This window comes from Melozone crissalis, unplaced genomic scaffold, assembly GCF_028551555.1.
Source record: "Melozone crissalis strain CALT ecotype California unplaced genomic scaffold, PUWL_Pcris_2 ptg000018l_1, whole genome shotgun sequence".
Lineage (NCBI taxonomy): Eukaryota > Metazoa > Chordata > Aves > Passeriformes > Passerellidae > Melozone > Melozone crissalis.
In genome coordinates this window covers 17,661,640-17,675,355 of record NW_026535796.1, presented here as the reverse complement: position 1 = coordinate 17,675,355, position 13,716 = coordinate 17,661,640, and the positions used below count along the sequence as shown (strand labels likewise).

The following is a 13,716-nucleotide window of genomic DNA, read 5'->3' as shown; positions in this document are numbered from 1 at the left end:
TGCCCTGAAAGGACTAAGAGGAAATTCTCTACCCTTCAAAAACATGGGTTCAGAAAATGTCTTATCCCACCCTTCATTTGGAAGATTTTCAGCTATAAATGGTGCATTTATATCTCTTCTAACCTGAAGTCTTCTGTAAAAGGAAGGAAAACCATAACCCAAGAGCTGGAAGAAGATGAAAGTAGGCAGGTGATCAAGGGCATAATGTCACAGTCTGTGGATTTTGCCAGTGATCTGCATTTTGGAATCTCTGTCCCTGGATTTACTACACTGTGCTCTTGGGCTGTGCTGGAATTCCTGCCCTTAGGACTGTGCTATGAGCCTTTCTCCCTCATCCCTTTTTCCTTCTCAAAAGTAATCAAAATGATCATTAATTAATCAGCTATCTGTTTCACAGGCTCTGGGAAGGATGGCTCTGACACAATTGCAGTAGCACAGAAAGGAGAACAATTAGAGTTTATTTAATTCATGGGAACCTTCTAAGATGATGGTGTTGCTGAAGCCCCTGTCTTTTGAAACTGTATCCAGAGCAGCTCACATGGAGAGTAAGGTGACATAATAGGATTGTAGACTTAGGAAATGTGACTATTTGGATCTTTCCAGGAAAGAGCGATTACAATTAAAGGATTTTTCCATGTTAGCTAAGAGCAGTGATTGTATTTGAAAATTATTTTTCATTCTTGCTATGGAAGACTTAATTTAGCTGGTATGTGTAAGAAAATTCTTTTGACAGCAGCCCTTTCAATTTGTCTGCCTTGAAGGCACCAGTGTGCAGCTGCATAGATGGTAATCCCATCTGTCCAGTGCAAACTGCGGAAGAGGATCATGCAGAAATGTGGTTAGAACAAGCTTTAGCTGTGGCTGCTGCATGTTTCCACCAGGCAGAGTGCTCAGGGGAGATCAGCAGTACCCTGTGCTGGGCAGTGTTGCTGGGAGAAGGACTGGGGAGGGTTTTTAGGTTGTGCTCAGTGTGGCCGAGAGACCAAGTGTCAAGGGGAAGGTGGTGGCAGGGAGAAAGGATCAGAATCTCCTACAGTTGAGCATTTGCTCCTGGGAACCAATTAAAACTACTTCTAACAAAAAACACCCGAAGCTGAGGATTTCAAAATTGGATTTTAAATTAGTAGTTTAGGCATAGCATATTACTAGATGATTTTATCTGGAGGCCACAATTGATGAGACGATGCCCTAACAACTGGCTTTGGGGACTGACTGGTAGTGCTGCAACTGGAGGAACAAGCCCTATACAACAAGCGGGATCAGAAGGGATTTTGTGCCCCTATAAATGCTGCATTTAACTAATGGCTCAGATTTAATCTGCTTCTCACTGCATAAAATAGATGGACATTGTTCTGGCCGTATTTTCCATTAACTGATAATGAAGGGTGGAGGAGAAGTCATAATCCAAATGCCAACAAATGATGTTGCGGGTGGTGTTTGCATTTCGTGTAGATTTGAAAACCTGCTGGCTCCCGCGGCCTGAGCAGGGCTGGTCTCTGCCCTTCTGCCCCAGGCAAGCCAGCGGGACGGGTGTCTGCCAGGCCAGAGGAGGACGCGGAAAGGCTCGGAGGGTCCGTTCACCCCTTCCTCCGGTCATCCATCCCCGGCAGCTGCCCGCGGCCACCCCCGCACCGCCCTGGACACGGGCTCCGCCGAGGGAGGGGCCCTCGGTCCGCGGAGCAGGAGCCGGGCGCGGCGGGGGCGGTTCCGGGACCCCCGTGAGGCCGCGCCGGGGGATGCCGCGGTGCGGGACCGAGCCCGGCGCGGCGCCGCGGCGCGGGGGGCGCGGGCCCGGCCCTTCCGGGGGCGGTGCCGCGGGCGGCGGCCCCAGCCGGGCTGCAGGGAAGCGCCCGCCCCTGCCGCCCCCGGCGCGGTAAGATGGCGGCCGCGGCTCAGGCGCTGAGCGGCACCGGGCTGCTCCTGGCCGCCGCCGCCCTCGCCCTCCTGGCCGTGGCCATCGGCACCGACTCCTGGTACGAGACAGACGCGCGGCGGCACCGCGAGCGCTGCCGCGGCTTCGGCCACAAGCGCAGCGACCCGCCCGGCTCCATGTCGGCGCCCAGCTCGCACCTGCCGCTCCGCGCCCGACCCCCGCGGGCGCTCCTGCCCGGGCGCCCTCCGGCCCCCGCCCCGGCCGCCGCCGCTTCCGCCGCGCTGGACTCGCACTGCGGCCGCCGCTTCAACTCCACCGTGTCGGGGCTCTGGAGGCGCTGCCACCGCGCGGGCTACGAGCCGGACAGCGAGGAGCTCATCCGGAAAGGTGCGGGGGCGGGGGGCGGCGGCGGCCCCGCCGCTGTCCGTGGTGCTGAGCGCGGTGCCGCCGGGGCTGCGGGCGGGGCGGCGGCTGCCGCTGCCGGGGCGAGAGCGGGCCGGCGGGCGGGCGCGGATGGAGCCCGGCGGAGCCGTGGCTGCCTGGCGTGCGGAGAGCGGCAAGCGCGGCCCTGACCCCATCCCGGGTCCTGTGCGCCTCCCTCTCTGCTGGAAATGCTGCAGTGCTGGGTGGGACCGCGTCCTCAGAGAGCCCCTTCGGGGGCCCAGTGCAGGGCCTGATTCGGTGGGCGTCCTCCTAACCCTGACGCTTCCTTCTAATTGAGTGCCGAGAAACATGCAGTGTTGTTGATAGCAATGCAGTGTTGTTGATAGCACTGTGATTTTTGCAGCAAGGTGAAAGGGACCTGTTGTTCCCATTCTAGCATGAGGGAGTTCTCATTGCTGCAGTAGATTGCCAGGCTTTCATGGTGGCAGATGTCACTCAGGGCCCCCGGGGTGAAAGGAGAGAAAGCTATGGATCTTCTACTATTGTGGCACATAATACAAAGCCAAGAAGGCCATGAAGTATAAATAAAAGTCCTGCATTTGATGGTACAAATAACGTAGTGGGCTGACCCATGAAGTCAATGGGTTATGTATGGTTAATAATAAATAACAGACTTAGTGTTCCAGCAGGTACATATTAGCACAGAGAGAGTAGGAGTTGGGAAAAGTGCTTCCATTGAGGCACAAAATGGGAATGCTATCTTAAGAAAGCGAGAGCAGTTCTTCAGCTTGGCTTCCAACTGTGACGCCAGTCCTGCACAGCAGAGGCTGGATAGACTGGCACTGTGAATCTCAGCTCGTCTTTGTCCCTTCTTTCCGATGCACAGCAGTGACTCTTACTTCTCGAAACTCTAGTGCTGTGTGCCTGGCTTCTTTCTCAATTTATTCTCCTAGGATCGGTTTTATGTAATTTCATTTTTATTTCCATGCTGAACTCCTTTCACTAAAAGGGAACTCATTAATTTCTTTCTATTAATTGTGGCTGTCATGTAAAATATTTATCTATTTTTCTGCTTCACATCAAGCAAAATGCTTTCAGCTCCTGCTGAGATTAGCTAAGATGGGGGAACAGGTGGGAAGGATACTAGTTTGGTCTCAGTACTTCTCTTTCTGAGGTATTTTCCCGACACCACAACAAGTCACATAGAGAGGCTAGAGTCTGCATTCTATATGCAGGCCATTACAGGGTGGTGAATGGTCTTCCTCAGTGTTTGATGGGTAAAACTGAAAGGATTCTAAATCCAAAATGTTTTCTGTCTACTCTGTTTCCTTTTTCCCCCAGCTGTTCTAATAAAAGACCTTGCCTTTCCCTACAAAAAGCATTGCCCCCATTATATTCTTTGCCTACTAGGTCTGCAGTTGCTACTGTAAAGATTTATGTGTCATCTTACAGAGGGAAATTATTAATAATAGTTCTTGTAGAATCAGATCTTTAAATAGATATGACTCTCTTATCCCTTCTCCTGACCTGCTTTACTAGCAGCCTTTCCTCGTTCCCACTGTGTCTGTCTTTTCTCTGACAACTGTGATTAAGCAGCCTTTTCCAACTGATGGTCAGGTGTGGCTGCATCTGAGCTGTTCTCTGTAGCATGATACCAGATGTGGTGCTTCTGAAAAGGAAAAGCTGGTATTTTTTCCCTGGTGTGACCTGACGATTGCTCCTGTGCACTGCTGAAAGTCCTATTCCTCCTCAATTTGCATTAAGTTTTCAGCTAGCTCTTTGGTGATGTGTGATGCCTTTCTTTATTCCTAGTATTCCTTAATCTAGTGAAAGAGGAGTAAATTTTTTCCCACAGTTCTGTGGTAATTTTGGTTTGGATTTATAGTCTCCATTTTTTTCTAGTCTCTCTGGAATAAGATTTCTTTCCTTTCTGCATCTCTCCTGAATTCTGAATAAATTACTTAAGTCCATAAATACACATGCTCATATAGATAATTCCATAGATTTCTAGTCCATCTAATCTACTGCTATTAATACAAAGCAGTTTCATGGAAACTTGCATACTTGAGCATTGTAGCTAATGATGCATATACAAGCATCCATTTATATATCTGGGATATTTAAAAAAGCAAAATATATTCACTTCATATATTTAAAAGGAAAAAACTAGTCAGAAAATGTAGTGCAAAACTGAGAGGTGGGAAATGTTTAAATGTAAGATGGGAATGATATGTGAGATTTTTCTTATAATGCAAAATTACAATTTTGGAACTGTGAAAAAATACAGTTTCATTTTAAAAATACAATTAAAAGGCAAAAGAAGGAATGATGTAAAAACCACATGGGGGAAATGGAGATTAGCAAGAAGTAAGAGATAGAAGGCAAAGAACTGAACCATTTGGTGGGGAAACAGAGGATCTCTGTGCACATATGGGAGGTTCTCTGAGTGTAAGAACAGGAGCACTACACGTCATCTTGTAGAGCCTGTGCTATGTGGATTTCACATTGAATAACTGATGCTACAAAAACCATCTGCATGGGCTGTTCTTAAGCAGTGAGGTCCTGCAAGAGTTCATTATATATTGTTTAGGGGTCTTCTCTACCTATTGGTAGAGTAAAAAAGTGTTGCTTACAAAATGGTGACAGTGGAAGATGATGAATTGGGAAAGATCCATTCTAACAGGCTGCTTTGGATGACTTGGGCTCATTGAACATGTGCTTTAACATCCCTAAACTGAAGGATTAAAAAATAAAAGGTTCATCACTGTTGATAAACCAGTGATTTTATTGCTTTTCAGGCTTGCTCTGAAAAGTCTCTGGAGTGGGACTGGTACATCTCATATATACTGAGAAGACTTCTTGGTACCACAATGTAGCTGAGAAAGTGAGGAGACCCACTGGATCCTAAAGCAGAGGAACACACCAGTTTGGGACCATAGTGAGGCCCTTGAGAGAAAACTGCTCAGTCCTGGTGTCTGTACTACCATTCTTTCTCACTGATGAGAAGTGGGAAGAGTTACAGGATTGCCTGTGAGATCTGTAGAGGATCTATTATAGTGGCATGTTTAACAAACTTGATCTGTTTGGTCATGGTCCTTGGTAAGTATGTTCTGTCAGTGGGATCTGTCAGAGTTCTCGTGGTATTTTAAAGAAAGGTTGATTAATTTGATCTGGTGACCTTTGGGTGACAATGTGGATAGAGTGAATGCAAGGCCGTGGTGCTCCTTACAATCCTGGGCAGAAATGGTAGGAAAAGGCCTGGAAGCTTCAATGGCCAATTGCTCCTGGGGCATGAAGGAGGGGAGGGCCAGGCCTCACATGGTATTTAGTTGCTAACTGGCCATGACTGCTCATGGGTAGGAGGGAGTCTCTCCCAGCTGTGTGAGAGTTGAACTGCTCTGATACTGGGCCACATAGCAGAATTGGAAATGACCCCCTCCATTTCTTCATAAACCTCTGGCACATTGCGTAAGGAAAACCTGCATGTCTCAAAGCTGGAGACAAAAACTAAACTGAAAATCAGGGTGTGCTAAACCCAGGATTACAGACTGAATGTATCACAGCAGGGTTGGTGTTTCCTTGTTGGAACAAGGGGCCTGTGCTCTGTCTGGGTATCTGGCTAGTCTAGCAAGCATCCTCTGACCTTTCCCACCGTTCGTCTTCAGTCAGGAGAAAGGACTCATCCAGAAACACTCATGTATACTCTTCCAAGGGGAACCTGTCTGCAGTTGCAATCCTGAGGGGTAAAAAAAAACATGTTGAGGACGAGGTGTTAGAAACAATGCTGGCTGTGAGAAGGCACAGGAATGTAGCTGGGCCATGAAAGTGTCAGTGTGACACTGCTGGATGCCGTTCATGTTTATTTTTTAATCAAGAAAATTGTACATGCAGTGTGACTCTCACAGTGTTCTGTTAAGGCCCTTAGAAATACTGGCATCAGGCTGTCCATCTAACCTTTTTCTTGGATGTGTGCTTTATGGCTAACTAATGACCTGGAGGAGAAGGAAGCATCTGCCTCCTTCTGTCCTGCATTCCCAATGTACTTGTGTGCCAAAACAGACAACACACACTTGTTGTTCACCGCATGACTCTGTTCTATTCAAGCCCTTGCCTGAAGGCAAAAGTTTTAATTTTGGCAGGCTTTCTTATGGTACTTGTCTGAGTGTGTTGTGAAAAAAAGGAAATCACTTTGCTAGCAGGTTTCTGAAATGGAGGGCAGGATGCTGTCCCTATTTTATAGGCTGCAATTTCAGGTATGTAAGGCTCAGGTCCAAGGACATACTGGAGTACCTTTGAAACACCTTTTGCTTAACAATAACTTTAGACTGCAATTCTGATTTTGATTTTTACTTTTTTTCTTGAGTACTTAGAGTACAAGGTGTTATATGGCTTTAAATGCAGTCCTGCAGAGTACCTGGTCATATTTGAGTGCATGCCATCTCTTCAAGTGAGACTTAGAGATTCACTCAGAAAATGGTCAACACAGACTAGTGATGGTAAATGCAAAATTGAGGTTCTGAAGGGTGCCTGGGTGTGTGTTAAAATTTCCTGGGAGAAAGTGGCTTAGGTATCCAGCTGAGATCACACTGCTTCTCCAAATCCCTGACTCTCTTGCCTGCCTATTTCAACTTTTCTAGAAGATCTGCAGAGAGAGGCCTCCCTTGTTTTGCCTATGGTGGCTCACATTAGAGTGGGTCCTGCCTGTGCTCTCAGGAAAATGGAATCTTGTTGGAAAAAGAGCTTGTGCTGGTGTGATCAAAGGCTGTTTCCAAGCCTATGGATTAGAGGTCAGCACTGAGCTAAAGCCCTGAAATCTGTGCACTCCTGAGCTTTTTTTTTTTTTTTGCAATTTTGCTCTTTTAATATAATTGTTATGTGCTAACTATATAAAATCAGCACTTTGAATTCTGGGGAAGAAAGGATTAGGAGTACAGTTCTTAAACTAGAGGCAGAATGAATTGATATCCAAAAATTTTTAAATAGCCAGTTTTGTATGGGAAGGTGGAGAGGATTTAGTTTTAATTTACATGTTAAACTCCTGGAATAATAAAGAGCCAATATTTTTCTTAGTGATGTCTTAGCTGAGAAGTCCGTAGCTTTGATCATAAGGGATGTATGTCTCTAGTCTTTGCTTTTTCTTTAATGAGCTATAAAAATAGTAATCCTTGCTCTTATTTAAAATGCTGCTTTATATGATCAGGAAATGTAAGTGCATAAATAATACTTTAGTGAATGCAGTGCATTATAATCTGGAATCTGATGTCATTAGTTCTATTTACATATTTCTCAACAATCCATGCAAATCGTGTCCATATTGAAATTGCGTTCAGTCAGCAGTCACAGGTGAAATTTGGTTAGATACTGTGATATGTTGTGTATGGCCTAAGTTCTTAACTCAGATGTCTGCAGCCTTTGCAGTTGCACTGGCACCCTCTGGCACTGGGTTGTGTTGCTGATCGTTGCTCAGGCGGCTCCCCAGCCCTGTCCTGAGGCAGGTGCAAGGAGGGAGAGGAGGGAGCCCTGCTCAGCAGGAGAGGGCCCCTGGCTGCAGGTGAAGGGCAGCACCTCTGTGTGCAGCTGCAAGTGCTCTGTGCTGCTGGGGAAGCAGCAGGGAGCCACAGCAAGGGAAGGGGTGGTGGGAAGCACAGCTGAGAATTGAAGCCCACTTGAAATGGCAGGAAATTCAGATCACCTTTCCCTCCCTGGCCTGTTGGCTGGAATTGCCTGGGCCTCTCATATCCAGCTTCTGATCTTGTGAAATGGGGGCTTCGTCTTTGCAGATCCTTGCAGAAACCAGGTCAGTACAGTCCCAGTGAATATTGTTAGAGAACAAAATCATGCTTCTCATTGCTGTGGGAGCCACAGAGAGCTCAGTTCTTCTGGGTTTTCTAGTGTCTTTTGCAAAGCTGATCACTGAATCTGCAGCTCTCTGCTAGTGATTGTTCACCAGCTTAATTGCTCACTGGCCAGTTGATTGTTTTTGAATGGTTCTTCTGCTCTAGCATTTGAATAGTGGTAATGGCCCTGTAGCCACTGTTTAAGAGGAACTGTTTCTACTATTTAGCTCTTTTATCTTTCTACTTCACCATCCATGTTTATTCTCCCCCAATTTCTAAATTAAAAATCCCTTTCAAGAAGAGCATGCTTGTAAGTTCACATTTACATCTGGGGTACATTTTCTTTAAGCTATTATGAAAACATAGTATTCTACCTGGATACTACTGTTCCCTGAAAGTAAAGCAAAGAGCCAATGACTATTGGAGAGAATTCAAAAGATTCTCCTATGCAGTTCACTTTCCAGCATTCATTCAAAATTTTCAAAGTGTTACAATTCTGTCTTCTTAGAGATGAAGCGGTCCTGTTGGTGCTTGGCCACATTCTTGTCTCCTTAGACATCCCAAAAAAGATCACAGCAGTTCCTCTAGAAAGCTTTTAGACCTGTTTTTCCTGACTCTCATTACTGCTTAACTTCAGCTGTTGCTTCTTGGAGAGACACCTGGCTCCTGCTTTGCCGGTGTTTCTTTGTAGGTTCTCTCCCCTCCTAATCCCAAAGCCTTTGAAGTAAACAGCTCATTTTTGGCTACATTTGCCCTGTTACTGAACGAAGGCTTCCCCTGTGCGAGCTCTGCTGGGCTAGCCAGCCCAGCAGCACGTGCGAGGCCAGGGGGCTTTCCTGCTGTTTCACACCGATGTCTCTTAACAGGAGTCATTCAGCGCTGCACTGCTGTGAAGTACCACTACACCTCCAGCTCTCTGCCTCGCAACTTGCCCATCAACATCACCAACACCATCCGGCAGGATGAGTGGCACGCGCTCCGTAAGTGGCCCTGAGCAGGCTCAGGAATGTTTGCATCACTGAATGCCCTAACGCAGTGCCAGCTGAGGGCTGGGATCACCTCATCTAAGCATGGCACTGGGCTCTAAGCATAGAGACAGATTGATTAGTGAGGAAGTGCAAGCAGCCAACTGTATGATTGGAAGGGGACATGGGATTTGGAGGGGCTTAAAGCTGGGAATTCAGGAATACAGGTGTATGTAGTGATTTGCAAGGTGTCATCGTATTCTGGATCTGAGCACAGACAGTTCCTAGCTGGCTTACAGCAAAGGTGCTGCATCACTCTGTAGATCCTGTTGCAATTTTCTGTATGCACACCAGTGACCTGATACAACCCCCTGGTGACCAGTTTTTTTAGGGAACATCTCAGTTTGTCTTTGCACCAGCACTCGGCCCACAAGCTGCCTTACGCCCAAGTCCTTCCCACACGGATAACTGACCTGTAGCCTGTGACTGAGAATGATTTAATCAGGTTTCTTTTGCTCCCACTTCTCTCTGTTTTTTTTATTCTATTGCTTACATAATTCAACATAGCCCCTGTCATGTGAGAGTCAGTGCCAAGGAAATCCTAGTTCAGCTGGAGACTGAACTAGGAGGAGACGAGAACAGCAATTTTACTATGGAAAGCAAAGTGCTGTTCATGACACTGGTACCCAAGCTTTTTTTTAGAGCTTGTTACTGGAGTTGTTCCCATAATACTGTATTGATCTGCTGTCTGCTTCTGTCCTCCCACTATTCCTCTTTTCAGTTCACACTGTGTGCCTCCCATGCACTAATCCTTTAGTCCTCACCAGTGTCCCCTCTTGCTTCTTCTATTTTCAGCAGAAAATCTCCCCCCCCCACAAACTTTGTCCCAAAGAAAGATGTCTCAGCAAAAAAAGAAAAAAAAAAAAAAAAAAAAGGAAAAAAAAAGGAAAAAAAAGCCCTTGCAGTACTAACATGAGTTTGTGATGTACCCCTTCTGTCCCATGCTAGGGAGTATTTGGCTGATACTTTGGATAGAAATGCTCTCCAGTTACACAGTGTGCAGCACAATGGAGCCATTTTAGATGGATTCCCTTAGTTTCAGTGTAATGGGCAAACTACCTCAAAGAAGCAACGGGAGGAGAAGTCCATGGTTGAAATATAAACTTTAGAACCAGTAAATCCACATCTGGCCTCTGCACTGGCTGTTTTCTCTAGGTACTGCCATCTTCATGTCTTTTGTCTTCCTTTTCCTTCAGATCTGCGGAGGATGACAGCTGGCTTCATTGGCATGGCCGTCTCCATCATCCTGTTTGGGTGGATCATTGGTGTGCTGGGCTGCTGCAAACAGCAGGAGCTCATGCAGTACGTGGCTGGGCTGCTCTTCCTAATGGGAGGTGAGAGCCTTTTGCTTCTGCTCCTCAAGTCACCACATTCAGTATTGCTGCCTTGTAAAAATAAAAGTAACATCAGCCCACCACAACTACATGAAGCAGTTTCTTAGTGCAGCAAAATGTCAGCTCAGTGCAGTTACTGCTTCCAGCACTGGGCAGGACCTGTGCTTGCATGGGTGCTGCATGTTTCTTAGTAGACCCTAATGTGTGTGTATGAGCCTTCTGCTCTAGAAGGCTGGTGTGTAGCCACAGGGGCCATGTGCACAATAGCACAGTCCTCTGGCTTGCTCCACGTGTGCAGCCTGTGGCTCCTGTCAGACAGCTCAGCCCAGTTTTCCCTAGGGATCATAGCAAACAAACATAAGTTAATGTGGAGCACCTTTCTGGTACTCAAAGATGCTTAGATCTTCATGTAATGATGAAGTCCAAACCAGCCAAGCCTGGGAGGACGTTGGCCCAATGACAAGGATGTGAGCTCAGTGCTTGCCAGGGGCATTATATGTTTGTCCTGGGTGGGAGCAGCCTTTCTGTATGACCAAAGGTTTTTCTGAACTTTGGTTTTTCAACTTGAAAATGGGCAGTATAGACCTGGAGTCTAGTGTGGTAGTGTATATTAAACATACTGGAGTGCCTTGTGTCTTCATAGGCTTTTTCTCCTCTATATGGGTGTTCAGTGAATGTGTAGCAGATGACAAAAATCTGGGCACGCTTTGTGGGCCTAGGGTACAGCTGGCAGAAATGTGGGTGCTCCTAGTGGAAACCAAAAAGTGCTGCACTTTGCAGCCCTGGGATTCAGTGAGCTAATCACCTTTCATAAGAGAAACAGGCCAAGTACTGTCTGGAACCTGATGACATTAGACACTGGAAATAGTCTCAGGAGAATCAAAGCATGATGAACTATGACTGAGTTCAAAATTGCAATGAAAGGTGCTAAGGTAGTACTGGTTATTTGTAAAGCAAGGTATCCTGTAGTCCTACATGTTTTCCCTTCTTTTTTTTTTTTTGTTTTTTTTTTGTTTTGTTTTGTTTTGTTTTGTTTTTCTCTGCCTTATAAGGAGAGTGGCCAGTATGACTGCAGAAAAAACCCCAAGCGTAATTCTTGATTTTGAAAATGCATGACTTTGAAAATACTGAGGGAAAACCCAGAGCATAATTAACCTGTCTGAGGGCAGTGTAGAACCCTCTTGCTTTTCTCCTGCAGGTACTTGCTGTATCATCTCACTCTGCACATGCGTAGCTGGGATCAATTTTGAGCTATCCCGCTATCCTCGCTACGTCTATGGGCTGCCAGAGGACATCAGTCATGGCTATGGCTGGTCCATGTTCTGTGCCTGGGGGGGCCTGGGCCTCACCCTGCTGGCTGGGTTCCTCTGCACTTTGGCCCCATCACTCAACACCTCCCGGGCATCCGTACAAAAACCCAGACAAGAAAATGGGGCCGTGTGACCCCAGAGAGAGCGAGGAGAGACTCTGGAAAGCGCAGCCTGGGCAGAGCTGTGGGTTAACACCAGGAAGAGGTGGCATGTCAGCGTGTGGGGAGCAGTGCCAGAGCTGTCGGAATGCCAGCCCATGGGACGCTGCTACAGCCTCCAGTCGCAGACACGGACATTGCAAGTAACTCCAGGTCTGAATTATTGGCAACTTGATCATTGATGGTTTAAGGGGGACAGTTCTTTCAATTTGTTTTTCTTCTGTTTACAAGGCATTAAGTCCAAGATTGTGTCTTTTTTTGTGCTGTTTTTTGAACTGTACCTCCATGGTCCTGTTATTGTCCAGTTGTAAGGGATGTTTACGCACCAACTCTATTGCTGCAGGTCTGTGTAATTCAGACCCAATTTAGGGCAAGGAGCTAAGTGAAGTTGGCTTGAACACTTTTGCAACAGACATGTCTTGTGTTGGCTCAGGCCATCCTTTCCCAAAAGAACCTTGATCTAAGCTGAGGTTTAGGCCAAAGAATTATCCATTCTTAGTATTAATTTATTTAAATCAGAAACCTGTGCTATTCCATGCTGTGGATTCAGCTATTGACTCACTACTCAAACTGTTTCCAAAAGGAGCTAGCTGTAACTGAGCAGCAAGACTCCAAGAAAACTCTTACAGATTCTGGGAAAGCAGAGGAAAGTTTTTCTCAGCTTCTTACACAGTGAAGGTTATTCATCTGGCTAACATACCCTTGTTTTAATGGGGAGATGTATGCAACATGCAGCTTTTAACTATTCCACCAGAGGTACATTTTTCAAAATGTGTCATAGTTTGAGCTGCCAGGATCAACTTTCACTTCTGAACTAACTTCTGGGTGCAACTCCTGCTCTGTGAAAGGAGATGAGTAATTCTCCCTGAGCTCAAATAACAGTACTGCTAAAATAGCAGATGTACAGCCCCATCTAACATTAGTGTCCAAAGGAACCACAGTGTATTTTCCTCAGGAACACGTGGCTTCTGCCCCTTCCACTGTCAAATGCCCTGAGCGCAGCGTGTCAAGAACACGCGCGTTCTGCTGGAACAAGATCCCTCTCCAAAATGAGCACTAAGGACCTTGGTACCAGCACAAGTACTAGGGCTAACTCAGGAACATCAGCCAAAGTACTTTGGAGTGCATTTTTCTTTCATCCATCTATTCTTTTTTTCCTTCTTACATCCCCGCCCCTCTCCCAAGTGTCCAAAAACTGCACAGGTAAAGATGAGATGGCCAGCATTTGGAGATGTTTACATTGTATTTAAAATACAATACAGTGGCATGTAAGATACTTAATGCTAAAGTCAGTGTATTTATGAAAAGTGTAATTTTTAAATGGAAGTTGTAATTCTCAACTGGCATTAAAAGTACTGAAAGACTTGCTTGGTGGATGAAACCTCGAATTCTTTATGACTACTGGCCTGACTGATTCCCCAGAGAGCTCACACGCACATACCAGCAACAGTGTTAAAGCTTCAACAGTTAAGTTCACATGACAAAGTTAAAACATCATTCATGTGTGAATTATGTTCACCCTTGCAAAGTGAGTGTTCAAAAGTTTCCAACTCTAACCATGCTGCAGGCTGTTCACTGGCTGCACAGGCAAGAGCCAGGGATGCTGTCTGAGCTGCAGGTCATCAGTGTCACAGTACACTTACTGCAGTATAGTCTCCTGGTCCTCATGAGGAAGTATCAGAGCAGGGTTTAATCCAGTGCTAGCTGGAGGAGGGTCCAAAGGCAGCATGGAGGGCACAGTGCACAGGAGGCTTTTAGCCTGTCTATACACAGATGTAGAACCACCGAGCAAGGG

At 46.4% G+C, this 13,716-nt stretch overlaps 1 protein-coding gene across 1 annotated transcript; it reads left to right on the top strand.

Annotated features, from left to right (window-relative positions):
- The first annotated feature begins 1,870 nt into the window (after nt 1–1,870).
- On the top strand, nt 1,871–13,289 carry LOC128936563 (transmembrane protein 178B-like). The gene is made up of 4 exons (XM_054275590.1): nt 1,871–2,260; nt 8,961–9,074; nt 10,316–10,453; nt 11,652–13,289. The coding sequence occupies exons 1-4, from the start codon at nt 1,879–1,881 to the stop codon at nt 11,894–11,896; spliced, it is 879 nt and encodes a 292-aa protein (XP_054131565.1). The 5' UTR covers nt 1,871–1,878; the 3' UTR covers nt 11,897–13,289.
- Nucleotides 13,290–13,716: the final 427 nt, after the last annotated feature.